The 18,104-nt window shown below is 35.4% G+C and overlaps 2 protein-coding genes across 2 annotated transcripts in view; one reads left to right on the forward strand and one right to left on the reverse strand.

Moving 5' to 3' along the window:
- Positions 1–9,655, reverse strand: part of LOC106937661 (ras GTPase-activating-like protein IQGAP1) — a 58,298-nt gene extending 48,643 nt beyond the window's left edge. The window contains exons 1-2 of the mRNA XM_015019288.1: positions 9,422–9,655; positions 5,975–6,077 (exon numbers count right to left, since the gene is read on the reverse strand). Of these exons, the coding sequence (XP_014874774.1) occupies positions 5,975–6,077; positions 9,422–9,467 (149 nt within the window). The 5' untranslated portion in view covers positions 9,468–9,655. The remainder of the gene's footprint in view (positions 1–5,974; positions 6,078–9,421) is intronic.
- On the forward strand, positions 9,613–15,751 carry cartl (cocaine- and amphetamine-regulated transcript-like). The gene is made up of 4 exons (XM_015019289.1): positions 9,613–9,690; positions 12,017–12,298; positions 14,041–14,118; positions 15,440–15,751. Exons 2-4 carry the CDS (start codon positions 12,164–12,166, stop codon positions 15,545–15,547), a joined length of 321 nt encoding a protein of 106 aa, XP_014874775.1. The 5' UTR covers positions 9,613–9,690; positions 12,017–12,163; the 3' UTR covers positions 15,548–15,751.
- The last annotated feature ends 2,353 nt before the right edge of the window (positions 15,752–18,104 follow it).

Genomic DNA, 18,104 nt, shown 5'->3' on the forward strand with positions numbered 1-18,104 from the left:
ACTCTTTAAAGTTCAAGTTCCTCTGGCAGATTTCAATTATAATTAGACATTTTTCATGAATATTAAGTAATTATTGTCCCATATCTTGCTTAAAAGTTAATTGTAAGATATCTGCAGTAGAAACTAAAGAAAAAACACTTGGTAGGATTTTGTGTTTTTGCAGTGCAGGTAACAAAAATCTGCAAACAAAGACGATTTTACTACATCAAGCTATGGTACAAAATGTTGCTACCTTTGGCATAAACTGCATGTGGCTCATGAAAAATCTGAGCTGAAAACTTCCGCATGGAAATGATCAGAGGTGACGAAGGAAAAACACAATCAGCCAGTGGAAACCAGTTCCCAACTTTCCTGTTGCCTTTAAGTTGCAGAGCAACAAAGAGGAATGTTTTAATCAGCATGTGAAAAGTTTTAAATCCTCCACAAACACACAAAAATCCTTAAAAAACCACCTAAAACTGCCCATTTTAATCATTCAAATGTACCTCAACATTATGGGTGGGAATTAACCATCGTTTATCATTTATGGTGATAAATTTAGTATCAGAATTTTGATTTATTGTTGTCTTAATAAATTCCAACTAATGATGTTTAAAACTCCCAAAGCTGTCCTCACCATCAGGGTTCATATTTTACCATTTTCTGCACAATGTGTTCAATAGAAGCATCAATAAGTTTGAAAATAAACTTATCAATACAAATCACAATTCTGGAGAAGAAGCACATTGAATATAGAAATGTTTTTCAGGAGCATTAATTGTGTTTGTTGGGGTTAACCTGCTGTGACACTGAAAAAACTAAATCTTACAAAGTATTTTGTTTCACTTCTACTGCAAATATTTTAGTACACTTGAATTAAGACCAAACTAAGATGTTTGCACTGGAAACTACACTAAAAATTAGTGTAGTAATATTTAGTGTTTTTGCAGTGCAGAGCCTTGGACACTAATACGGATTTGTTCAATAAAAACTGAAGTGCAGACGTAATTCCTTCCCTTTGTGCACTTCCACATTTTCATCTGCAGGAAACGCCATCACAACGATTTCTCACAAATTTTAAAAGAAAAAAAAAACCGTGACCTGAGCAGCTGTGGAGGTTTATGTTTTAAATCCTAAAGTTGAGATATTTCTACCACCTGTAGCAGCAAACGGAGCCCAGAAATAAATCTCAGAGATCACACTGCTGTGTGAAATGTGATTTTTTTTCTATTCCTACTTCGGTCAGGAAATGGCCCAATTTACACAAAGCATGAAGATGGAGTTATGATAATTTCCCTCAGAGTTCCTGCAGAGTTTTCCAGGAGAAAAAAAACGACATGACTTCTGCCGGAGGGAAACCGGAAAACCAGATCAACCGAATCATCCAGGGATTTCCTGAACGCCGCAGATGGACGATAACAGACCAGCAGGCGACGGATCCGCCATTTTTTTTCTTCAACACACTTTGCAACAGCAGCTTTTAGCTTGCACCGGAACCTGTCACCACGGCAACCTCAGGTTTCTGTGGCAACAGCGTGTGTTCGGAGGGGGGTATACCAAAAAATCAGCGAAGTCTGAGTCACTTCCTGTCTCGCGCGATCCTTCCTCTTTTGAACCTGCCGATATTCTTTCAACTGCATCTGCTGACTGAGCCGCCGGCACGCAGACACAGAACCGACCGCGCCTACTTCGTCACTCACTGCTGGCCCTGTTTGACATCAGGCTGGTGTTAAATACATGAAAAATAACCCCCAATTTAAACGCAACATTTTAAGACATCTGCTGAACCGTAACATTAAATTCTCAGAGAGAAATGTGAGAAAATATTCAGGAAACTAAGAAGAAATTGGGGACAATTTCAGGCTGAATATGGGTCAAATACACTGCAAAAACTAAATCTTACCAACTATTTTTAGTCTAATTTTAGTGCAAATATCTTAAGCAAGATACAGAAGCTTGTTTTAAGTCAATAATTCCTTAATATTGATGAAAAAGTTCTAGTTCTATTTGCAGTTTTAATTTAAAATATGTAAAAATATGTTGTTATAAGGGAAATAATCTGCCAGTTTAACTAAAAACCTTTTCAGCTATATTAAGGAATTATTGACTTAAAACAAGCTTCTGTATCTTGATGAAGAGTTACTGTACATTCATTTTGTCTTATTTCAAAAGCATCAAGATATTTGCACCACAAATCAGACTAAAAATACTCGGTGATTTTGTGTTTTGTTTTCCTGCAGTGATGAGTGGGACTTTTATTGATAAGTAATCTGATCATTTTTACTCTCCAATTTTAAAAACCTACAAAATAAAAGAGATAAAATTGAAAAGGTTGTTTCAATTTTGAGTCATCGAATAAAAAAGGTCCTGCAGTCGTTTCCAAACGTTAAACAGAAAAACTAACAGCTTTTATTTCCTTAAATCCGACGTTCAACGGCGCCACCAACGTCTGAAGTTTGAGTTGCTTTGCATCAGTTCTGTTTTCACCACTAAAGGACCAACACTGCAAAACTCAATCTTACCAAGCAATATAGTTTCCAGTGCAAATATCTTAGTACACTTGAACTAACACAAAACTAACATAAAAATAACTTTTCATCAAGATTTAATTCCTCAATATTGACTTTAACCAGAAGCATCGGCTCCATCTGACTACATTAAAGGTCACGATATTTATTCTGTTTTCATGGACTTGTGTCAATAAACTGAATTCAGAAAAACAACAGAGGGAGGATCAAACGTCCCTGAAAGAGACTTTTCATGCGACACAATAACAGGTTTTCTGAAATATTAAACAGAAATATGATTAAAACAGAACAGAGTTTGTTTAAGCTCCCGATTCAAATGCAGTTGAAGAGGGAAAACTTTAAAGGCTTTGTGATTTCCCACAGGAAGAATAAAAGCCATCGGCTCCGGTTTGAGTCCATTAATGCGACTCCAGCAGGTCAGAGCTGCGTTAAAACTTAGTCACTGAATGCACTGCAAAAACACAAAATCCTACCAAGTATTTTGGTTGGATAGACGGCCGAAATGGTTACTTTAAAACACTTAAGGGCTGAAAAATGTATTTTAAATCAAACTTTTTGTGCCTTTTTTAAATTTATCTGCTCAATAATAAATTAAAGTAAGATTTTAGACCAAAACATAAAAAGGTTTTGCAGAATTGCGTTTAGTTTCTAACCTTTGGGGCTAATTATTTTCTGAATGTTTTGCGTTTGAGTATAACTAGGTCGAAGTTTGTGGTTCTAGTTGCTCCAAATTAATGCAGAGGCATCATTAATGAATGAGAATCTGTTTTTGTATCATATTTACTTCAGATGTTTATTTTTCAGTTTGGGGGCCACACAAAGTCCTTGAGAGGGCCCCATGTGGCCCTGGGGTGCACTTTGGTCACCCCCATTATAAGTGAAATAATTTGCTCCTGGAGCCTGAACTTTTTCATCAATATTAAGAAATTAGTTAATTAAAAAAATGCTCCTGTATCTTGCTGAAAAGTTACTTTTCAACTAATTTTGTCTCATTTCAATGATACTAAGACTTTTTGCACTGGAAACTAAACAGGAATATTTGGTAATTTTGTGTTTGTACAGTGTGGCATAACTGAAAACTTTCAATTGAACCAATAAAACAGAATCAGACGACCTTTATATATTCCCTTCATCAAAAGCTAAACCCACCGTTTAAAAACAGCAACATTTTCAGGTATCACACTGCAAAACACAAATTTTAAGTATTTTTGTTCTAGTTTGTTCTGCAAGTATCTCAGTAGACTGGGAAGAAAACAAAAGTAACTTTTCAGCAACATATAAGAACTTGTTTTAAGTCAATTTATTAACACTGATGAAAAGGCAGTAGTTATATGTGAAATAATCTGTCAATCTCTCTGAAAAGTTAATTGTAAGTTAGTTTAGTCTTATTTCAAGTTAACTAAAATATTTGCACTAAAAATTAGACCAGAAATATTTGGTAAGATTTTGTGTTTTTGCAGTGCAAGTACAAACTTGGTGACGTAAATATTTGAGAACTTCCTGCCTGGGCAAAAAACTAAAGTATGACTCCACCTTAATCAGCCATTAACTCAGAGTTTTTATAGTTTACTACACAGCTTTGTCTCCCTTTGAACGCCACCAATTCCCTCGTTTAAGAAAAAAAATCTGGACAGATTAAATATTCTTCAGATCAGTTCAAAAGTTTTCATTTTTGCACAACTGCACAAGTTTCCACTTCACTGAGCTGCACAGAAGAAACCGTGAGACGCAGATTTTAGTCGTGACGCTCTCCATCGCTGCAGCTTCCTGCAGATTTCAAATCTGAAACCAACACTTGATTTTTCCAAATATAGATCATGCATTTCACACCAAACACCTGATCAGAGGCATTTATCTGAAGCAGAAATCCACAGAAGCTGCATGGATTCCAGTTCACATCAAGTCCAGCATGAAACTAAAAAATAATCTGAGATGGACTTAAAGTTTTATCTCAATATTTTGTGGTAATGTTGTGATAAAACAATAAGAACCATTTATTACTAGTGTTTAGGTTGTGACTGTGTCACAGCAATTACAGCCCCACAAACACAAATAGTGCTCATGAAAAACATTCCCATCTGCTTCTTTAAGACACCAATCGCATAAAGACGTTTAATTTATATCATTAAAATGGAAACTTAATGCATTTTGGCATATTTTCACATTTATTGATACTTTCAAACAGTGGAAAAAATAGCAAGATTATCAATTTGGACAGTTTGGAGGGTGTTTAAACATCATCAAATGGAATTAATCATGACAACAATAAGTCAAAATTCTTTTATACATCACTATAAATGATAAATGATACGATAAATGCCAAGTCTGAACTCTCAATCAGCACCAACTCACTGAGCAAAACCCAACGAACTCAATCAGCAACACAACCGTTTGGAACATGTCTTTAGTTCACCAATCGCATAAAGATCATTAAACTGCAAATCTTACATGCACTTAACCACATTTTCAAATCTATTGGTTATTAGTTGAACAAATAAATAAATAAATGAACAAATTTAAAATTGAACAATTAATTTGTTGTTTTTGTGACAACAATAAATCAAAATTCTTATCTTAAGAAATTTATCATGATAAATAATAATTAATACAATAAAAGCCCAACGATAATCAACACCAGCAACATTCCCATTTGCAATGCGTTTCATTAGGACACAAATGAATGTGATTTTACCACTAAACTGCGTTTCGTATCAGCTTTTAATCATATTTTATAATTTTGTGACAATAAATCAAAACTCTCATCAAAGTAACAAATTTATCACAACAAATGATGAACAATCCATGTTTGAAATCTCAATCAACTCCAACCAACAGAGGGAGACTGAAAACCCAAAACCAACAAACTCCACCAACCATAAAGTCCTCAGAAATGACCCACGGATCCAAAGATCCAAGGATCCAAGGACCCAAGGATCACGGATCCAAGGATCCAAGGACCCAGGGATCACAGACCCACGGATCCAAAGATCCAAGGATCCAAGGACCCAAGGATCACGGACCCACAGATCCAAGGATCCACGGACCTACGGATCCAAGGATCACGGACCCACGGATCCAAGGATCACAGACCCACGGATCCAAGGATCCAAGGATCACAGACCCACAGATCCAAGGATCCAAAGATCACGGACCCACGGATCCCAGGATCCAAAGATCACGGACCCACGGATCCCAGGATCCAAAGATCACGGACCCACAGATCCCAGGATCCAAAGATCACGGACCCACAGATCCACGGATCATGGACCCACGGATCCAAGAATCACGGACCCACAGATCAAGTCATTTTGTCATAGGAACTAAATTCACTGAGTGTTGGTGTTTTGGTGCAAACCGGAGTCGCCTCACGTGGCTTTACGCCTTCATGGCAGCAGAAGTCACAGGAAGGCTGGTGGAAAATGAATCACAGCAGTTCTGGTTCTGGTTCTGGACCAGCAGCCTCTCACCTTTTGGCTTCCTCCAGGTGACACAGATATTCGTAGGCCATGTTCTGCTGCCGCCGCTCGTCCATCTCCTCCGCCGTGAGCCGCTCCACGCCATCCAGGACGGCTGCACACAGAACACAGTGTGAGAAACGAGCAGGCAAGGGGTGGAGGTCCAAACTGAGGCCCGTGGGCCTTTTGTGGACCCCGGACTCATTTTGTGCGGCCCCCCAACTGCAATTCAAAAATGATATAAATTTGCCCCGCAGACGGAAACTTTGTAATCACATCATTTTCCTACAGAGGAAAATGTAAAGAACACAACCAAGTTTTAGCAAAATGTAAAATCAGGTTCATCCAGAGACTTTTACTGAAAAGTCGAATTTACTGCAGAAATTTTGTTTACGGAGACTTAATTCGTTTTTTTGTTGTTTTATTTATTTTTGAATATTTAAAATGTCTTCGAGCTCCGGTGTTGAATGTTTGTTGGGATTTAAAGTTTTTGAGAATGTTTTCCTCCATCATTATTATTCAGTTACCATTATGTTATTTATTATTATCATTTATCGCGATAACTTCTGGGACAATTTATCGTCCAGGAACATTAATGATGACAGGCCTGAACATGTGACCGCAACAGAAATAACTTCTGGAGGTTTAACTTGAACTTTGATTTTGACTGATTTGCTGCTTTGCTAAAACGTTGAGCTGAAACTAATGATTAGTAATCAATTATTCTAATGATTAATCAGACTTTTAAAAAATGCCACATTTTTCATTGAAACATTAAATCTTTTTTAAACTAAGAAAAACAAATTCATTTATTTGTAGCAAAGGAATAACCTGCAGTTTAAAAATACTTCCAACTATCAAACAATCTTGATTATTATAAATAATAATATTAATTTATGGTTAATCTAAAAGCAATTAACCAATTAATAACTGGATGGCAAAAGGTGCTTAACAGGAAATTATTATTTTTTTACTGAATTTAAACCAAGTGAAGCTAAAACTGCCTGTCCGGAGTTTTGGGTGAAACATATTTACAGAAAAATCATTTATTTTTATCTTAAATGCAAAATGTAGATATTTATTGTTCAGTTTTGGCTTAATTTCTGCTCAGTTTTTCTTTCAGCAAACAACCATTTTTGAGTCGGTTTGCTCCTGTTAACAATTTACCAATTACTAAATTAGTTGACAATTATTTCAATCATCAATTGATCTGATTAAACAAATATTTTTAAAAAGTTTCAGGTTCTTTGATGGAAGCAGTTTTGAATCCAGATAAAGAATTAATTTACATTTATGCCTCAACTGTCCTGTTTTTAAATATTAAAGTTCAAACAAAAGTTTGAAAAAGTTGCTGCTTGAAAAACATAAAAGTTTTTAACAAGAAATGCAACAGAAACAGCTGAGCTCTGCCAGTCAGCTGGCAGAAAGCAGGTTGTCCTTTTACAAGACAAAAGATTTTTTGCTCATCTTATTTATTTGGGTTTTTTATCTTTTTTTGATAATATTGTGGGAAAACGATGTTTTTATTCAAGGTCATCATCCGAGCCTTCTTTAAATCCAGAAAAACAATGCGTCAAAGTTAAATTTTAACCAAAAATATTCACAGTTTTTAGTTTTGTTGCATTCAGTGATCAAGAATAAAAGTCAATTTCTCACAATATCAGGAGAAATCAGAGAAATCGGCCCAGTTCCAGTCTGTGGAGTGAATCTCCAATTAGATCACGATTATTTAATTTAAGCAACGATAAAACTCCAGAGTGGGAATAAAACGTCTCCGTCCAGGAAGGAGGTTCCTCCAAACGTCTTGCACAAGAAACCGACCTCATCCGTTAGTCATGTACCAGTCAACACACGTCAGGGCTCCTCATGTCAGCATGCACTGCAAAAACACAAAACCTTACCAGGAACTTTACTGCTGACATTTCAGAACATTTAAATAAGACAAAACTAACGTACAGGGAACTTTTCAGATAGAAATAAGAATGTTTTAAGGCAGAAATTCCTTTAAATTGGTGAAAAAGTTTTAGTTCCACTGGAGGATTATTTCATTATAAAAATACATTTTAACCCACGTTACAAATAAAATAATCTGACAGGAACTAGAACTTTTTACATCAATGTTAAGGAATCATTTACTTAAAACAAGCTTTTATTTCTTACTGGAAAGTTACTCATTTGTTTTGTCTTATTTAAAGTGATCTAAGACATTTGACTAAAACTACTTGGTAAGATTTAGTTTTTTCAGTGCAACACTGACTCCAGAAGCAGCTAACAGTTAATTTGTACTTTCAGCAGATTTAATCAAATTCAGTTACTTTGGTAAAAAGCTACATTCAATTTCTCAATTTAAGAGACTTAAATTGCAATAAAACCTCCAATTCAACCAATAAAACAGCATCAGACGACCATGCCATATTCCTAACTAAATGTTTAAATTTAGCTACATTTTCAGTTATCACACTGTAAAAACTAAATTGTACTAAGTATTAGTACACTTATTTAAAGTGTACTAAAATGTTTCTAATGCTAACATCTTAGTACACTTTAAATAAAACCAAACTAACGTACAAGTAACTTATAGAAGTTTGTTTTAAGTCAGTAATTCATTAATATTGATACAAAATGTTCTTGTTCCATTGGCAGATTTAATTTTTCAGCAACATTAAGGAATTTGTTACTTAAAACAAACTCCTTTAAGTTACTTTGAGTTAGTTTTGAACACATTTACACTAAAAACTAGACAAACATTCCTGGTAAAGTTGTGTTTTTACAGTGTGCCAGTGAGAATGCAGCTTTTAAATCACAAATTAAAGTGAAGGGAATATTTTAGGGCTCAAAGCCAAAAATATTTCAACACAAATGTATACTGGGAAGAAAGAGAGATGAGTAACACTTTATTGCGTGAGAGCGACAAAAAAAGAGCTAAAATAACTTCAAAATTTCTCCAAAAGCGAAATAAAGGTTGACTTTCAACAAGTGTTATAAAGTTGTAATCAATAAATCTGGGAATATCGATGTTTTATTGGTGAAACCAAAAGAAATGAGGATCAGTTCATTCATTTTCTCCAAACTTTGCCACCTGGTGACCCAGCCGCCGACCTGTGGGCGGTGGTTACTGGTTCCCTGAGAATCTGGGACACTTTGATCCTGATTCATGTCAGTATTAAATTAATCTATAAAAATTAAAAACTTGTAAAGGAAAAGTTGTGCAGAGTGTGAAAACAGGCCTCCTCCCTCCGCACTACTGCGGAGAAAACGCGGAAGTCGTAATAAAGCTGTGAACACGCTGTCAGAAGTAAAAGCCAAACCTGGAGGGCTGGAGCCACTTTTATGGAATCTGTTAAGAGTTTGCATGAGGAGGAAACGAGCTGGAGCGCCAAGCGGCTCCGCTCTGCGCCAGCAGAGTCTGAAAACTGCGCAGATTCATTAGAAACGAAGCGTAAAGAGTCAGAAACTTACAGCCATATCTCGGCCGCTGCCCGTCTACGTCGTCTGAAGTTGACATCCTCCCGTTCAGAGAAACTCTCCGCGCTCCACGGCTCGCCTCACAAGAAGATTTCAAACTTTGCGCACGGATTGATCCGCTCTTTCCAGACTCTGCACTGCGCCAAATTCCGACAGAAAGCCGCTCAGGACCCTTCGGCCCTCTTGTTTCCTCTTCTGCACAGTTTGAACGGAGACTCTCTTTTTTCTGCTTCTTCTAACCTCACTGATGTCACTGCAGCAGGGTGTGTTCTTAATCCTGAAGTATGCGTTTCAGGAAACACGGCGGCGTGCAGCGACTGAAGAAGCAGCGCCCCCTGCTGCTCATTGCGCGAACTGCACCACAAAACTTCCTAAAGTTACATTTTACAAACATAAAATATTTATTTTATTTTTAATGAAAGACCAACAACAGGACATAAATGTGAAATAACTCTGCTTTTAGTAAAAATAAGTCTTAAATAATTTAAATCCAGTAATATAATAATACGTTACTGGATCTGTAACTTACAGTTTTCCTAATGCAATTATTTATATTTACACTTTATGTGTATTTGCAAATGTAAATATACAAATTCTTTTTATTTAAATATACAAGAAATATTAAATAAATATTTCAATATTCTTTGTATATTTAAGTAAATATGAATTCATTTTTATATACTAAATAAATATAAAATATTAGGTAAATAGGTTTAAATCTATAGTGGGATTTTCTCTCATTCAGGGTAAAATATTTTACAGATTTATGATATCAATGTGTCACTCCTCATTATATAAAGATTACAATGCAACAAAAATATATAGAGAGTTAAAATCAGAAATTTACATATGCCAAATAAAAGACACATATTTTCTTTTTCTCAGTAACTGAAGATAAATCAAACCAAATTTATTTTATCTTAGCTCAGTAAGAATTGCAAGGAATAAAATATCATTTTTGAGATTATAACTTCATTCATGAGTGAAGGGGAGTTTATTAAACCTCACAGATAGGTTTGCACTCTTGGCACAATATTTGCTACGGCTGTGAGCCCTTAGCAGCAGCTACAGTGGCAATATTTTGCTGTGTAGTCTAACATTTGTAGAAAAGAAATCTGTAAATCAGTGTTGATGCAAAATATAAACACGTCTTGCACAGTTGCCGCATTTTAAAAACTTAAGTACTTCAGTTGTGCAAATGTCTAGTTGGACTTAGCTCCGCCTTCGAGGCACAGCTCCTCCCCCACTCAGCTCCTTCAGACTAGCCAGCAGCAATTAGCAAACACGTGGTGGAGCTGCTGAGCTCAGAGCAACGCTGGTAAAAATGTTGTTAAAGGACGACTTCTGAAGGCGGAGCTTCAAAAAGAGCAAGAGCTTCTTCAAGAGACAGAGACTCAATTTCAAGATGTTAAATTACGAAGCCAATTTCTCCTAAGTTATATTTGGTTATATTTGACATATCACATTTTTATATCAACTGAAGGTACCATAGTTACTTGATTGCTAAATGGCAGTATGTGCCTGGAAAACACATAACACGGCTCCTTTAATAAATAATAATAATTATTATAATAACAAATACAAGGACTGAGGGGTCAAACAAAAATCATCCAGAGGGCCTCAAATGGCCCCCAGACCACACTTTGGACATCCCTGATTTGAATCCACCCCACTTTCACCTCAAAAACACAAACTAGTTTCTAGTGCAAATATCTTGAAATAAGACAAAACTAACTAAAAGCTCCTGTTTCAGCAGGAAACAGGAGCTTGTTTTAAGTTAATAATTCCTTAATTTTGATTAAAAGGTTTTAGTTCAACTGGCAGATTATTTCATTTGAAGCAAAACATTTTTCCCATCTTAAAAGTGAAATTATCTGCTAGTGGAACTAGAACTTTTCTGTGAATTTAAAGAATTATTAACTTAAACAAGCTCCTATCTTGCTGAAAAGTTACTTATTTTTGTTTTATTTCGAGTGTAATAAGATTTTTTCACTAGAAGCTGAACCAAAGCACTTTGGGTAACACTTTATTTGAAGGGGGTTGAATAAGACTGACATAACTCCTGTCATAAACATGAATAAGCCTTCATGAATATTTATGACTGTTGTCATAAAGCGTCATTCGGTAAATTATGACACTTAATATGAAGTTGACATTATTCAAAATGTCTTTGTTATGACAACTTGACATTAACCAGGAAATCATTACTGATATAAATTTGTTATAAAAGTATTACTGATTGCACTTTAAAAATTAGGTAACTTTATGTTATTAAAGGTAAAGTTTAAACAGTAATGATTTATTGGTTAATGTCAAGTTGTCATAAAGACATTTTGAATAATGTCAACTTTGTATTAAAAGTGTCAATTTACCGAATGACACTTTATGACAACAGTCATAAATATTCATGAAGGCTTATTCATGTTCATTACAGGTGTTTATGACAGTGTCATGTCAGTCTTATTCACCCCCCCTTCAAATAAAGTGTTACCGCACTTTGTATTGCCTTGTTGCTGAAAATGTGCTTTATAACATAAAATTCCCTTCACCTTTACCAAAGTTACTTGGCAGTATTTTGTGTTTTTGCAGTGTTGGAGTCTGTCTTTCCTTTTGGCCTCTCCCAGGCGGAGCTTCACCGTTCTGCATAAAACAAGAGAGAGAGGTTCTGCCGCTGAAGGTCCCTCCGTTCCTCCATCTGATCTGCAGCCTTCCTCCTCCTCCTCCTCCTCCAGCACCATGGAGAGCTCCGGGTTGCTCCAGGCTCTGCTGCTCCTCAGCCTGCTGTCGGCCCTGTGTCACGGCCAGGCGCCACCGGACGTCTCAGACGACTTCCAGGATGAGAAACTGGACCCAGCTGCAGACCCAGACCTGGTCAGTGACTCCAAAAACACCAAATATTAAATAATAAAAGCATAGTTCCTCAGGCAGATTATCTCATTTGGAACAAGATTTTTTTGGATGCTATAAGTGAAATAATTTGCCACTTTGTAAAGATATTGTTTACTTAAAATAAACTCCTATATCTTCCTGAAAAGTAACTTGAGTTAGTTTTGTTTTATTTATTATTTACTGAGATATTTGCATTAGAAACTAGACCAAAAATACTTGGTGAGATTTTGTGGTTTTGCAGTGGGTGTAATATTTCAGCTGTTTTTCAAACAAAACTGACCCTAATAATCAAAATGTAATGAGTGTGAAGTGCAAACGATCCTGAATTTTTATTTACTGTCATTTAATGTCATGCAGCTGAAATTCTCTCAGGTTGAATGATCTCATAATGATCTCAAAGCAACAAAATTGCATAAGAAAATAAATGTCATAAATATTTATTTACACTGCAAAAACACAAAATCTTACCAGATAATTTTGTCTAGTTTCTATTGCAAACATCTTAGTTCACTTGAAATAACACAAAACTAACTTACAAGTAAGTTTTCAGCAAGAACAGAAGCTTGATTTAAGTCGATAATTAAATTGAATTTAATATTGATGGAAAAGTAATAGATCATCCGGCAGATTATTTTCTTTATAATGTGGGAAAACGTCTTGATATAAGTTAAATAATCTGTCAGTTGAACTGGTATCTTAATAATTAATATTAACAAATTATTCACATAAAATGAGCTCATATTTCTTGCTGAAAAGTTAATTTTTAGTTAGTTTTGTGTTATATTTGCACTAGAAGCTAAACAAATAAATACTTGGTAAAATGTTCTGTTTTGCAGGCTGATACGTCTATAAGTGATTTGACATGAAATTTGTTCAATTATTATTAGTATTGTTCGTTTAGGATCTCATTTTCAGAGTTGTTGATTTCTCCGTGCTTCTTGTCTTAAAGTTGTTTTCTACAACAAAATTCCTCATTGTGGATAAATATCTTTTAATTCTTTTTAAATTTACAATTAAACGTTACCTTCCAAACTGATCTTGATCGATGGTTTTATCATTTTATTTGCTCTGGTTTCTCTGCATCAAGCTTCTTGTTTTTAATAAAAAAAACTGTCAGTATGAAAACAGCAACTGACTGCAAAATGACCAAAGGCGCATTTCAGATGACGAATATTTACTTCACAATCTGAATAAGATTTAATAAAGTGTAATTCTGTGGTGCATTAAGAAACGGATTAAACTAGTAACTCTTCAGTAATCAGTAAAGTGACCAGACATCATGTCATCACACTGTGGAGGAAGATCAAATCTGTGAATCTATTTAATTAATAAATAAAAACATGAAAAAACTTCCAAACAAAAACAAAAAATATATAAAAGAGATTAATAATAATGAATAATTTGACATAAGATTGAAGAGAAAACAAGAAAAACAGAAACAAAAGGGACATTTATCTGAAATATGTAATGTGTTACCATGAAATATAACTTATTCCTACAAAATACAAGAAATGCAGAGAAATGTATATGTATGTAGCAATAAAAACTTTTGCACAGTGATGAACGTCAGCCGATTTTTACCAAATGAGTTAATGAGGAAAAATGTTTCAACTTACAACAAATCCATAAAACCTTCTTTACATTTTTCTTGTCTTCTACAGGTAAGTAAATTTCTCTAAACCATATTTTTGTTGTTGTTGTTGTTTGTGTTGCTGTTTTTGCAGGTGGAAGCTCTTGAGGTTCTGCTGGGTCGGATCCACAGCCGGGTTTCTTCCACAGAGAAACGAGGGAGCATCCCGCTGGTGAGCGCCGCTTCCTGCATCAAACTGATGCAATGCAGCTGATTTTAAAGCTCCATTTATAACGTCTGCTGAGTCATTACCCTGTGCTGCAAACATCTTTCTGCTCATTGTTCATTAAAAGCCTGTTGAAAAGCATACCTGCTTCCTCTAATTAAAAGATAACAATCCTCTGTCATTACGGCTCAAATAAAGATTAAAGCCTGATTTCAGGTCATGAAAGCCTCTCAGAAAATCAATTAACGTTGGAACTACAGACTCAGTTTGAGCTAATGAGCGGGATCTAATTATTCAGATGAAAAATGTTCAGCTGACTTTCCCTCTTCTGACTCTGATTTATGCTTTCAATTTATTCAGAGGAAAAACATTTGAAAGTTTAATCAAAGGTTGAAATAATTGACAGAAAAGACAAAAGATGTCAGGTTTCATGAATGTTGCAGTATGTAACTTTTATAAAATATGTTTTTACATAACTGTTAAAATTCTCATTACTAGCTGTAGAAATATAGCTAGTAATGAGATTGGTTGTTATTGACAACCAATCAGGGCAAGGAGGCGGGTCTTAGTGCTGTCAATCATCTTGTGCTACAGCTGGTTCACCATAACATAGCCTGCTATGTTTGCTAAGGCTAGTTAGCAGCATAGCCACTGATGGCGTTTTCCTGCAATGGTAAATTAGCACATTGAGCAGCGTACAGTAGGATGATTGACAGCGCTAAGACCCGCCTCCCAGTGTTGATTGGTTGATTTTGACCAGGAGCAATGCATTTTTGAAGACTGCAATAGTAGTTCAGGAAGGAGACGGAGGAATTTTTCTTTTCTGACAGATTATCTGCCTCACAAGCAACTGAAATTTTCTAGAAGAAACAAGTAAATATCTGAGTTTGAAAAAAGTTTAAAATCCCCTTTTGAAAAAAGGCTCAGAAATTTTTTAGAACAAAAAACTGGAAATAAAAGTCGAATAACTGCTACAAACTGCTATCAGAAATTTTTAGTCTAATCTCTGAAATATTAGTCCCAAATTTGAAATATTAAATTTGACTTAAAAAGTCAAAATATTTGACTTGGGTTTTTTTTTCCGAACATTTCTGAGTTTTTTTCTAGCATTTTCTTTACTTTTTACTTTTCAAACTCAGAAAAGTTCTTAATCTAAAAATTTCAGAATTTATTGGTGGAAATACTCCTTTTATCCACCTACAATAGCCCTAATACACCAATAAATATGGGAAAAAATAATATATTTTTGTAACAGTTAGACGCTGCAGCTTTAAACATTTAGTTCTGACTGAATTTGGGAAGTGTTACCGCCTGTCTGTCCCCTCAGTGCGGGATGGGGGGCCGCTGTGCCGTGAAGTTCGGCCCTCGCATCGGGAAGCTCTGCGACTGCGGAAGAGGCGCCAACTGCAACTCCTACCTGCTGAAATGCATCTGAGGAGCTTTTGCTTCTCCTGACTTCCTGAAGGCCGAACATCCTTCAGCTTCCAGCCCGGTCGCCCAATTACCGTCCACCTCCACCGTCATTTGTCTTCCTCCGCGCTGCTGCTGCCTGAGGACTAGCATGTGTTTTCCACTCCTGACAGCGGCCTGGAGCATGCAGATGCTTCCTGTCCAATAAACCTATATGTCAACATGCACACCAGCAGCTTCCCTTTCTTTCATTTCTTTCAGCAAACTTCTTTTTCAGGTTTTGGTTCGGATTTAACTTCAGAAACTTGTGTTCGTAGAGATAATTTAAAGATCATTTAACCAAAAATTAAGTGTGTTTTTGTCATGAAATCAAGCTCGAAAGAACATCTGGAATATTTTTTTGCCTCATCAGTCGATAACTGAAACTATGGCAAGCAGTTTTGACATAAAATCAGTTTAGTCAGTTTGCATAATTATAGTACACTGAGTTTTGACTAGACACAACTACAATTTGACAATCCTGAATAATAATCTAAGATATCTGAATTTACAAAACAGACCTGAGTTTTTCATGCTTGACTGATTCCTGGCCTGGTTGGACACAGCTTTGCCTTCAAGGTCCAGCTACTCCACTTCTCAGCTCCTTCAGACTAGCCAGCAGCAATCAGCAAACATCTGGTGGAACTACTGAGGTCATTATGGGAGCTACTTCTCAGTGAAACACTGGTAAAAAAAAAAAAAAACCTAGTTAATAGAGAAATGCAATGACTTAATGAAGGCAGAGTGCCAGAAAGAGACAGAGATTCAATTTTAAGACACTAAGTTAGGAAGTAAAATTTATTTTTTCATCATTTTTGGTATTTATAGTATTTTTATAATGACTGAAGGTGACCTGATTAGACTATAAAATGGCATTATACGAATGGAAAACATATCACTGCCCCTTTAAAGCTACTTAAGCATAAAATATTAAGTTGTAGTTTAACCCTTGTCTTTACCCGCATCACTTGTATCATTTACCTCAGTCCTCAACTTGAATGTTCTCTCCTCTTTCCAATTTTATTCATTTACATTAGAAGGACTGGATGAGTGATTTTGTTAAAAACTTATTTCTGAATATTCTCTTTTCTCAAATTAAAGGTTAGATTTTTTCGTATTCCAGATTAAAACAGAAACTCTTCTGTCTTCATTGGAAGTTAATCAAAACCGCTAAGCTCATCAGAAACATGCAGTTTGTTACTTTGATGACTAATGAAATATTTTCTCACTTTACAGTAAAACTCATCTCACTCTGAAAACTTTTGTTTCAAAGCCAAATTAAAAGAGAAGTTCTGCAGCGACCCGTCCTCTGGGAGGATGTTTTATAAACGAAGTTTGAAGTGTTTTTGCGCGGATTTGTTTCGCTTTTTTAATGGGTTTGAATCTCCCAGAACAACTCGTGTTGCGTCGGTTTGGCACTTAGCTTTAAATATGTAAAATATGTTCGTGTCATGAGCGACTCGGAGCTTATGAAACAGATCCATCACGCTCGTCTCCGGGCGAAACGCAAAATGAGCTTCTGTGTTTTCATTATGAATGCTCTGAGTCCATTAATTTAAATGTAACTCAAGGCTTTTAAACTTTCATCTTCAGATCAAACCAGATGGATGTGCAAAAATAAAAATAAAAAATGTTTTCCTTTTTATTTAAGGCATCAACTACTCATTCCGACCAGAAGATGGCGCTGTTTCTTTAAGAAACGTTTGGTAAAGTTGGCTGGTCATCAGCAGGAATGTGGAGGAAAACAAGCAGCAGCTGAGTCAACCAATGAAGGCCCAGTTTAAAACACCAGTTCACCCATTAACTCTGACGTCAGAGGTCCAGATTGGATCCAGAATCCCAGCAGCGGTTGATTTTAGCTTTTATGCTGAAAAAGAAATAACATTAGACACAAACCTTAACGACTCTTTGGCCTAAAAATTTGAAACTTTGAAGCTCTTAATTATATCTTTTGGAAGAAACTGTTACACTTTATTTCTCATTTTGACAGAACAGAAATGATACATTTCACACACACACACACACACACACACACACACACACACACACACACAAAATTACCTGAAAATTACATCAGTTGGTATTTGGTCAAGAATTTAAAAAAAAAAATTTTCTTATACATTTCTTTTTCTCTGTCTATCTCTATATATTTAGAAACAGTTTTATAATAAAATCTGCATCATAAATAAAACAAAACTAACAAGTAACTTTTCAACAAAATGTAGGGGCTTGTTTAAATCAATAACTTCTTCATGTTGATGAAAACTGCTAGTTTTATTGGCAGATTATTTCACTTATAACATGCGGAAAATATCTTGTCATAAGTGAAACAATCTGCCAGTAGAAATACTTTTTATAATCAATATTAAGGAATTATTTACTTAAAATAAAAACAATCCTCCAGATCTTGCTAAAAAGTTACTTGTGAGTTTTTTGTAAATATACTAAGAGATTTGTACTAGAAAGTAGACAAAATACTTTGATTTTGTTTTGGCAGTCTATCTATCTATCTATCTATCTATCTATCTATCTATCTATCTATC

Source organism: Poecilia latipinna, unplaced genomic scaffold (assembly GCF_001443285.1).
Source record: "Poecilia latipinna isolate Pla-1442-1.1 unplaced genomic scaffold, P_latipinna-1.0 Scaffold2403, whole genome shotgun sequence".
NCBI lineage: Eukaryota > Metazoa > Chordata > Actinopteri > Cyprinodontiformes > Poeciliidae > Poecilia > Poecilia latipinna.

What these genes read in the sequence shown, in the direction of transcription:
- cartl (XM_015019289.1), top strand. Translation starts at nt 12,164, where the DNA reads ATGGAGAGCTCCGGGTTGCTCCAGGCTCTGCTGCTCCTCAGCCTGCTG. An exon ending in CAGCTGCAGACCCAGACCTG is followed by an intron (nt 12,299 to 14,040) that starts GTCAGTGACTCC and finishes CTGTTTTTGCAG; the next exon opens with GTGGAAGCTCTTGAGGTTCT. An exon ending in AACGAGGGAGCATCCCGCTG is followed by an intron (nt 14,119 to 15,439) that starts GTGAGCGCCGCT and finishes CTGTCCCCTCAG; the next exon opens with TGCGGGATGGGGGGCCGCTG.